At 44.0% G+C, this 10,350-nt stretch overlaps 1 protein-coding gene and 1 non-coding gene across 2 annotated transcripts; both read right to left on the reverse strand.

The window, feature by feature from the left end:
* Window positions 1-5,154: 5,154 nt before the first annotated feature.
* Window positions 5,155-5,228, reverse strand: TRNAD-GUC. Its single transcript has one exon. It is a non-coding gene; the product is annotated as a tRNA-Asp (tRNA).
* A 1,037-nt stretch (window positions 5,229-6,265) lies between these two features.
* LOC119361882 (cytochrome c oxidase subunit 2-like) lies at window positions 6,266-8,409 on the reverse strand. Its single transcript, XM_037627041.1, has 2 exons — window positions 7,884-8,409; window positions 6,266-6,666 (listed from the first exon to the last, which is right to left on the reverse strand). The coding sequence occupies exons 1-2, from the start codon at window positions 8,269-8,271 to the stop codon at window positions 6,272-6,274; spliced, it is 783 nt and encodes a 260-aa protein (XP_037482938.1). The 5' UTR covers window positions 8,272-8,409; the 3' UTR covers window positions 6,266-6,271.
* Window positions 8,410-10,350: the final 1,941 nt, after the last annotated feature.

Raw genomic sequence — 10,350 nt, forward strand, 5'->3', positions numbered from 1 at the left:
TTGATTAAGCGTCTGGTGGAACAGGGATACATTGTGTGAGGCCAAATTGCCTGACGAATTGATGAATATGGCTCAATATAGACTGGTCCAGGTATACCGGTCAGTCTTGAGCCACCAGGATAGCCTTCCACATATCATGTTCCTCCCTTGAGTGGTAACTCTTTTCTAACCTTAGAATCCTGAACCAATTTGCTCCAAAGACTCTGTCATTGAAAGGAGTCCATAGGTTGATAAAATAGGTTTTCATGAAAACCACACGTAGATAGAAAAGGTAAGAGTTACACATGCCAGAAGCGAGGAATACCGCTCGGAAGCCCGATTGAACCTGTCCTCATTCACTGCTATCTCCATATATTGGATGCCAAGCTTGAAAGGGTAATGGTCCGAGAGGATGGGGCCGTAGTCTTCTATTACGCACGCTACGCAGACGATATGGTCTTCGGCTTACCGAGAGGGGATAAGTCCACGCGAGTCACCCAGGGTCTCAAAAAGGTCTTAGCTAGAGTCCTTAGGGAGCTCCTACAGGGCTTCACTCCTACTGAAATTTCCAGAAAACAACTAGGGAGGCTACAAATTATCGGCTTGCCCCTGTCTCTGAAAAGTGAAGGTCAGCTCCACGTGGGTATTCCATCCAAACGATGGGAGAAGAGGATGACACTTGTTCGTATTGAAAACCAGAGACGAAGGGAAAGAGGTTTGATTGGAACATGTTCTACAAGAACTCCTGTGTAGAACACGCCCGTATCTATTCTATGGGCTGGCTTCAGGCCAACCCTACTGCTGAAGTAGAAAGCATCATATTCCGGTTTTTCCAACACTTGATCAGGAACCGGGCGCAGAAATTCCTTGAAGAGAAGGGGATGCCTACAACCAATGCCTAAATAAAGGCATATGTCGAAAAGTGCAACTACTAATAGATTCAGTAAAGGAAGGCCCGGAACGGGCTGAGCTACTGCCCGAAATAGAAGAGGACGACTAGAGTAGAGGAGCCTAATTCCAATCCAAACAATTGACGAGGGAGTCTAATTATTTTTCCGTTCTTGATTGTTTCAATTGCACTTTCTTCATTGGAGGGTTGCTTGGAAAGTGCGATAGTTACGGCGCTTGGAGTATACGGATTGAATTCTTCCTTCTTCTATAGGTCTTTCTGGGCGGCGAGGCGGAAAAAAGGTGTAGAGAGGGAGAAGGTACATAAAAAAACGATTTCTAAGGTAGAAAAGAGGCATCCACCAGTCATTGAGAACAGCTAATCCCGGAATTAGCAGGCCGGTATGCGAAGAGAATTCGGTATTGAATCCGCGAGGCCAGGTGAAGAAAAGTCCAATATGGGTGGATTACCTTTTTCTGAAGGATAAGTCTCTGGGACTGACTGAACTGAATGTATAGCGTCAAGATAAGAAGCACGGTAGTCGAAGATGTACCTTGTGGGGTGGGGTACGAGTAGACCAGACCAATGATGAAAAGCATAGATACGAGCATGGCCTCCCTGTCTCAAAAGCAGGCCGCCAAGGGTGCTCGCATGAAGCATTTCTCACTCATAAATAAGTAGTTATCACAAATTTAGAAACATGCTCTGATTTCTCTTATCGAATTTCATTCATATTTTCCAGTATTCGGAGTTGCTTGGGAAAAGGTCTAGTCAGGGTCGGTTCTGTTCGGAGTTTCGGGTTGATCGAAAAAAAAACACCCTAATTAAGACTTTTGTATAGTTTGTGTCAACCTGAGTTTGGTTAAGTGCCCGCCCGCCTAGATAGATACATAAGTGTCAGTTTGAATGAAGTCATGTGTAAACCGTGTCAACAACGAGAAATTGAAGTGTAAATCTGGATGGTTTGAAGTGGAAACCTTAACATACAAAAGTGTCTACCTCATTAGAAAAGCAAGTATCTACCGGCGATATATTCATTCGAGTATCAACCGGCGTCAACCAGTTGTCAAACTCCAAATATTTCGTTCGTAGGGGCATGAAGAAGTTGCTAAACCGGTTGTAAAGTGGCTCTGATAAAAACCATCATTGCTTTATTTTTTACTTTTCATCTAGTAACGTGCATGAATGGATATGGTGGGTAAGATTTGAAAACGTTTGACATCAACCGGGCTCTACTTTGCTTTTACTTTACTTCACTTGCCAGGTCATTGTTGTCGATATTGAGGTGAGGACTCTCTCTTTATTCTCGTTTTATTTATCACTAAATGATCTAACAAACGCATGATTTGATTACTAAATATTAAGTCATTGAACGAATATTCGAGTAAATTCACCTTTTTCTATGAAAGCAAGGATTGGGCTGGGTTGCTTATTCGTCATCACGGAGCAACCCGGTACCTTTTCTTAGGCGAGCGACTGAGACGAGAGCTTTCAATTATGCCGTTTTGGTCAAATCCCAGGGCTCTTTCTGATTTGATTAAATACTTCTATGTTGTATGATAATAGAAAGTCAAGATCTCACTCGCTTTTTCTGCTTTTCTCGACTGTTGCCTTTTTCCACATCGATTGCTATAGGAGTTCCATCCTCAACCTATGTATGCTCAAAGAACTGGATCACGGAACTCTCAGCCCTTCGCCCCAAGGCTACGAAAACGTTTCTACTCCCTTTCCCTTCCCAACGTCATATCTTTCTTCGACAAGAAGGAAAGATCACTCTCTATCTAAATGATAGAACCACCGGCACGGTACCTTTCACATTGGTAAGTCAAATCCTGGTGAAGACATCACGAGCAATGACACGACGACATCATCTCCACTTCGTAGCCCATCGGTCTTCATTCATTGAAGCCAGGGCATTGACTGACTTTCAGCGATCGCTATAAGAAAGACATAAAAAAAGTTCTCCTAAACCTGTTCCTTTCCGTTACTACTACTTGGAATTGGAAGTCTAGGAGCAGGACTAACCTTTTTCTTTCGTTCAAATAAAGTCGAGATGTAGCTTTCTCTATCTCAATAAATTATTCCACCTCCATTCATTGGAGAACAAAGCGTTATCTGATTAGATCCTTGCTTCAAACTCAACCGAATCAAGTTTCAAAAATAGATGTGGAAGAGGCAAAGGGAAGAGCGGGGTTGCCGAATTGTTTCTCAGAGCCGTACGAAACATCTATCTCTATTTACAATACCCCCAAGAAAACTTTGTCGAAAAAGGTTGTCATCGTAATAGGGATTGCACCTCAACATGGCAGCCCTCAATTCTGCCAATTGTGTGTGACTTGTACTCTTCTAGGCTTCCTCTTTGCCTCAAGTGATTAAACTCATCAACTACACCAACCACATTTCTTACCTCAAACCTCTCTACAATCTCTTGAATTCACTCTTGCCAAGATACTTGTCCCCTATTCACTAAGAAACTGTTGTACCAGCTTTCAGCTCTCCCCCTAAGGTGCATAGCCGAAAGTTCTACCTTGTACCAATCCGTAACTTGGTACACCGAAAAGTAATGTTCACACTTTTGTATCCAAGACCTGGCCCCTTCAAATATTGGAAAATAAACTCTAGGAGGTTGATGTATCTGCTGCCCATATTGATATTGATTTTGCGGACTTTGTTCTTGCAGGTATTGGTACGGGTCATGCTGTTGAGTTGGAAGCGGTTGGTTAAGGTAAGTATATATTGGCACTTCTGGTTTCATGGAATTTCCAGCATAGGGCAAAAGTATTGGTTGGGAAAATTGGATATTTGGTATTGAATTGGGTCTTGGTTGTGGTGGTGGAGGTGCAGGATTAGGTCTAATATTATCATGTTTTGAGCTGTGAGGAAGGCCATAGGTGGCTGGAAACAAGTGTTCGTGCCAAGGTTTTGAGGGGGATAGAGAGGGTTATTTTTGTGATTGGGTCTTTTAGTTGCTTTGCTACTAGAGGTCTAGGTGGTCAGGGGTTTAAAGGTCTGGAATAGGTGTGAGTGGTGGTCGTATTCAGTACCAATGGTATGGTAATTGGAGGTTCAGGCGGTTCAGGCCTAGGATAAGAGCTAGAGGCTTGTTGAGGGGTAGCCATGGTTTCAGCTTCACTGGCAACAGCTGGTAGGGACATTTGTTGTGGTGTTCTAGGAAAATGAACCATATTGCCCCTAGTTGTGTTAATCGAGCTCTGCTCTTCTTCAACGCTCCGTGCCTTCAAAAAAGTAGTTTTGTTGCTTGCGCTTTAATTTAGGAGTTTCAACTTAACTAGCATATGTGCATTTGGGTTGTTGGCATATGTCGGCTACATACTGGATGCTTTTCCATCATTGTTCGACTTGCACAGAAACAATGGGTCCCTTCTGGTTTCTTTTTCTCCCTCCAAGTTTGTTCTTCACTGTAATGTGTGTCAACTCAACAAGAGTGAGCACACCCTTCCTGCTGGTCTTCTTCAACCTTTGTCTGTTCCATTACAACCTGGGTCTTCTATTTCAATGGATTTTCTTGAGGCACTCCCCAAGTTTTATGGTTATAGCTCAATACTTGTGGTCGTGGACCGTTTCACTGGCTCATTTCATTCCTCTATCTCACCCTTTTAGCTGTATACCCTATCTTGTATCCAGTAGTAAGTCTACTCTTCTTACCCCCTCTCCTCTACCTTTTGTGGCCCATCTATTAGCTTTTTGACCATCTTTGAGTCATAGCGAGACGGCTCTATCTCTTTTCACAAGTACAGCCGTAAGTACAGTTGCGGGCGTCAACGATCAGCAGTACTGAGCTACGGAAAGTCTATCGAATTATAGCTACGGAAAGTCTATTGAAAGGACCTAATCAAAGGCTACTACAGCTATAACTGACCCGCCTATGGAATCTATTGGCTCGGCTGAACCGACATGAAATGAAAGAGAGGAAGGCGGAAGCTATTGGCAAATAGAGGGGGGATGTTCTCCGTGTCTTTTAGCCCTCACTAGATGACAACTTGCTTACTTTTCACTTCTTCTTAAGCTTGGCAGACTAGTTCCTGACTGACTTGATAGTGCGATGAGCTTACTTGCTCTAGTTCTATCCTCAGGATTTACTTAGCTGAGTACCTAGCACCGAGGATCGATGTAATTTACTTTCAAAAAGATGCTGTTGATGCTAACACGCATATAAATAGATGTTCCCCACTGCTTGCTCCTCTTACCCGAATGGGGTTATATGCCTTAGTGAAACTCAGGGTAAAGTGGCAGAGGTATGACCTCGGGAAGAAAGAAAGATCGGGCAGGGAAAACGGGGTTCGAACCCGTGACTTCTGGCGTGACAGACCAGCACTCTAACCAACTGAGCTATTTCCCCCTTTCGTAACTACTGTCGATTCAACAGTCACCTACCGGTTACCTTTGTAACTATACCAAAGTAGCTGTACAACAGAATGCCCTTCGCCTTTAGTACTTTTCTTATATATATTATGTTATATACTAAATGTGTCAAAGCAATAGAACTTATTGAAAAAAAACAAGCCCATCTTTCTCAAAAAGGAAGAGAGGGTGCGCCCCCCAGAGAGAACCCCATTCTTTCAAGAAAGTTCTAATTAATTATGTAGAAAAAGAAATAAGGAAAATAGGAGTAAGCGAGTAGGGTCAACAAGATTCTAAACGAATACCACAAGTGACGGAACCGACGATGATGAAGAGATAAGGGGCGAAGGATATTTTTTCTATTATTCCAATTCTTATTTATTGATTATCTAATTTATTTAGATCCATATTCATTTGCATTTGCAAATACAAACTCTCTTTCATTTTCTTTTTACTTTTGCGCTAAGGATAAGGGAACTGAGAAAAAAAGAGCTGGCTCGGCTGGTACATCAAGCATATGACATATTGCTTGTTCGGTGTGGTACACATATCTGTCAATGTCAATCAAGTAAGAAAATGCATTCCCACTGTCTGAGGAAAAGGTGAAGAATTGCAATTTATTGAGCTTGTAAGGCCCGTTGAAGTCCCCGAGAAAGGGTATAAATAGGGCTATAAGTAGGCCGTTTGCTATTGCAATAAGGGCTGCTCGCCTTTCCTTTTGACGGCTTGGCTTCCTATCGCTCCTATGTAGTGGTCGGCCTTAAAAGGAGTCTTCCTACCATACCATCATGCATGCCTATGTTATAGTGCGTTAAGCTTCGCCAGAAGCAAGCAAGATGATGAAGCGAAGCTTCGTAGACAAGGCTCGTTCCGTGCTTGACTTACGAGCTCGTGTAGTAAGGCCTCACCCTACTTCAATAAGGGCTTATGCACTCCACTCGTAAACGAGCGTTAGAGATTTTTGAGCGAGCGAGCGAAGCCTTCCTGGAGCTTCCCCCTTCCCTCACCCTAGAATTGCATTTCCGCTTTAGCTTCCCCGGTTTAGTTGGTTTGGAGGATTAATTGATTGGATACCCAATCCGCATAATCTTTCAAAGTCACTGCTTCTACGACGATAGGCATAAAGGCATGATTAGTTCCACGAATCTCACTGCACTGACCATAGTAAACTCCTTCTCGTTGTACCGAGATGGAGGTAAGATTTGAACGACCAGGTACAGCATCACATTTGACACCTGAGGAAGGTACATCCCAACTATGAGGTACATCAGCGGGTGTTACAATCATACGTAGATGAGTTTTGGCTGGTACAACCACTCTATTGTCAACTTCTAATAAACGTGATTGACCCAATTCTGGATCATCTTCTGGAATCGTATAACTGTCAAAAGTGAGTGACTGTTCATCGGAACTGTTATAGTCCGAATACTCATAAGGTTGGGTCGACGCCCGCCTCCCTCCAAACTTGACTTGCAAGTTTCCCTGCAAAAAGCTCTCCATGCCTACTCTTATTTATAAAGAGCACTATTCTTCTTTAGTTAGGTAGTTCTCCCCCCTCTATGAGACCGTAAGACCCCGGTGGAATCGAAGGCCCGCTTACTAATAGGCAAGAGGGGACCCTTTCTCGCCCAGCCCTACCTACATCAGTGAAGCTGGAACCGAGGAAGACAATGTTCAACACACATGAGACAAAATGAAGGTATGGGACGGCCAGTTCACCACGGAAAAGGGATGCTAGTCGGCTTTGGCGAAGTTGTAGGCCCCAATAGATCAGATCTCAAGAGTGATTCCTCACCTATCCTGCAAGGGGCCAAGTCGAAGGCTCGAGTATAGATTCCCTATGCTCATGTGAACGGCCGGCCCGTAGATCTAAAAGGATCCATAAAAAAGACCGGAAAGTATGTCGAAAAAAAACTCGTTCATGAGACCTCGAATTCCCACGTTCCAGCCTGCATTATGCCAGCAGGTCCCACCCCCAATTTCTTGAGTCACCCTTATCTAAAAAAAGGACGGAGTCTATCTAGATCATAGGATCACTGTATTCAGAGGTCAATTCTCTTTCTTTGACCTCCCACCGTTCACGACATCCCTTGCTTCTCGCAAGAACGGCTCCTCGATGGAGGAGTAGAAGCGCTGGTCCCCTTCGGTCAAGTGCTTGTGCGTGCTCTTACCTACCGTAGGACCTCCGTCCCCGAAGCGAAGAAGGAGGAGCAGGAACAACATGTTGTCCTCTCTTGGCCCAGTAGTTCCGCAACTACTACCGTGGTTGTTGCCAACGGGGATCCCCCATTCCGAAAGGTAACAGGACCAGCCCTTAGGTCCAAAGTTGTATGCCACTGCTGTGGTGCCGATAGATTCACTACTGAAGCCCCGTTATTGGACATTGCAGGCTTAGCATCTATTTTTCATATATCGCTCCACCACACCGAGAAGAGGTATGTGTACCTCCAGCAATAACAAGAATGGAACCATAGGCTCCTATGCTGGGAGCATTTCAGGGTATAGGCCTAACCACCTCAACTCCCTGTTTCTGGCATGCTATAGTTCTTTTAGTCTCTCGACGACGGGAATGGGAGATGACCGGTAAGCCAGATGCTTCGCGAACCACCGGTACATTTCATTGCACTTAAATCACCCTCGTTAAGAGGCGCACTCCGATACCATTGATGTCCAATAGCTTTGATAGTAATGGCTGGATCTACTAATACCCCGTCCATTGAGTATAACAGAGCAAACGATGGTATAGCAATGAACAAAAGAATGACACTTGGAAATATGGTCCGAATAATTTCGATAGTAGTTCCATGAACAATCCTTTGTGGGATTGGATTAGTTTGCTCGTTGAAATGCCATAAAGCGCGAACCAACATCCGTGCTACGAAAACCAAAATAAGAATGAGGAAGAAAAAGATATCGTGATGTAAGTCAATGATTCCTTGCATCATAGGTGTTGCTGCGTCTTGAGATCCTAATTGCCATGGTTCCGCAGCATCACAAAGAGCGATTGTGAGGAATCGACATGATAATGAACGAAGAATCATTGGAATTTCCCATCTTTTTCAGCTCTGCTCCCGAAAAGAGAAAGGAAAGGAGACTGATCTTGACGTCGGCGTTGGTTTTTCCAACGAAAAACAAGAACATTCTTTCACGAACTTCCATGACAAAATGCTAGTTGCCTCGTAACGCATACACTGGAGCGTTTGTCCCATCGACGAAGACTACTTACTATACGCGTTTTCTGAAGAGCAACAACGGAAAAAAATAGGTGAACCTGGATACCATACTATTAAAGAGAAAGATACAGACTAACAAGAAATCAAGGACCTCGTGAGTACTACTTAGTCGGCCTCATCAATTAGTCATGCCAATGAGATATCAAGCCCTCGATTTCGACGGGGCTACGGACAAGAAAGGTCCTTTCGAGATTCTATTTCCCCTTGGGTCTATCAAGCTGAACAGTTCGTGGGGATATAAGAAGATCACACTTAGACAACTGTCTACACTACCTCTTTAATGATCCGGATTCCATGACGCATAATTCATCTGTCCATATATATTCCTAATTTCATATTCATCACCATTTCAAATCGGGCAAGGAGAAGTCGTCGTGTTGGTTCTAGGATGGAATGATCTTTTGATCCAAAGATGCCGGTGCTAAAACCTCTTGTGTCTCTTTTAATAGGACCGCGAAGGCAAGAGCATTGAGGAAGCAAGGATTCTCCCATAACTAATTAATGCGGGAAAAAACAAGATTTCACTGAAAAAAGGTGCCTAACCCCGGGATTTTTCGATACTTTTCTTGAAATTGACTGGATTTAGAAGAAAATGCACTCAACCTAACAAATCCTGATCAATTCAAGTGGTTAGTTTAAGGGGGTACATGGGGCTGACGCCGAAGGAGATAGGAATGAAGTAGGGCGGGCAGCTACCCAGAGATTGGAATGCCCTATCGACAGGGAATGCTGGTACCACCTATGGTGCTTGATAGTCTTCAATCCAGACGGTCTCGAGAGTACCTTGACCCATAGCATAGGGCTTGATGTGGCTTTGGGGCTTCCCAAAAGGTAATAGAATAGGTAGTTCAGGCACCATCATCAATATGTTGGTGCTATTGAATCCGGTTTTGAATCAAGCAGCAAGAGTCCGACCTCAGGGTCCACCATAGAAAGGCATTCCTCAGTCCCAGAATAGCATGCATACGGGAGCCATATTCCAATCATGTGAGCAGACTTCTTCGATAAGCAAGCAGCTGTTCGTGTAGGCCCGGATACAGAGGAAAGGGAGGGGAAGGTATAGAAATCTATCAAAAGAGCACCTTAACGGCGATGCCTGGAAGGAGTCCCTCTTATTTCAGTATATAGGACTTCTTGTCCACGGGACCTAACTAACTACCCGATCGATGGAAAATAAGGGCAAGTCAATACCAGATCGCACTCAACAAAGTAAAACGGGATGAATTCAATCGCCAAGACCTGCCACTTGCTGATTCCATAAGCACAGAAACAAGGGTTTACGAATAAAAAAAAAGCTGCTCATTAGGGTCTCTTTTCATATCCGGCTATGTGAAAACCCACGTACTCTTCTCTGAAACAGCCTACCTACCTTTTGCTTTTTCAGATAAGTAAATAAGCGGACCTCCTTTCCAGAGATCAAGTTTCTACTGGACTAACCACGGGTCTTGATCACAAAGTTCTAAGGTCAATTCTCTAATGAGAACAGACTCTGTCCACAAGGGCCATCAAGCCAACTATATGGAAGGACCCAATCCCACATTCCCGCTCGTGTTCCGTTTTCCTTGTGGTTCCCGTAGTCGAAGCAGCTTAAAGAAGGTCAGGTTTGGAACTCGTGAGGGATGTTTCGTTGCATGTGGATCTTCCGCGCCTACTTTGTCCTAAATTTGGTCACCCATGCACTTTTCTAGTTAGGGCTCGACTGGGTCCTTTGATAATATAGGTAAGTCGGGCTTCTTTTTAAGCAATATCATGACTAGAATCTTGAGAGGATGACTACGTCCTTGAAGCTACAAAGTCCAACGAATGTTGAATCGACGCATGACGAAAACAAGGAAAAAGAAAAGGTGACTTCCGTTGACCAAGGAAATCGAAATGTATGTGCCGGTA

Source organism: Triticum dicoccoides, chromosome 2B (genome assembly GCF_002162155.2).
Source record: "Triticum dicoccoides isolate Atlit2015 ecotype Zavitan chromosome 2B, WEW_v2.0, whole genome shotgun sequence".
NCBI lineage: Eukaryota > Viridiplantae > Streptophyta > Magnoliopsida > Poales > Poaceae > Triticum > Triticum dicoccoides.

What these genes read in the sequence shown, in the direction of transcription:
- LOC119361882 (XM_037627041.1), bottom strand. Translation starts at nt 8,271, where the DNA reads ATGATTCTTCGTTCATTATCATGTCGATTCCTCACAATCGCTCTTTGT. An exon ending in TGGACATCAATGGTATCGGA is followed by an intron (nt 6,667 to 7,883) that starts GTGCGCCTCTTA and finishes CGTCGACCCAAC; the next exon opens with CTTATGAGTATTCGGACTAT.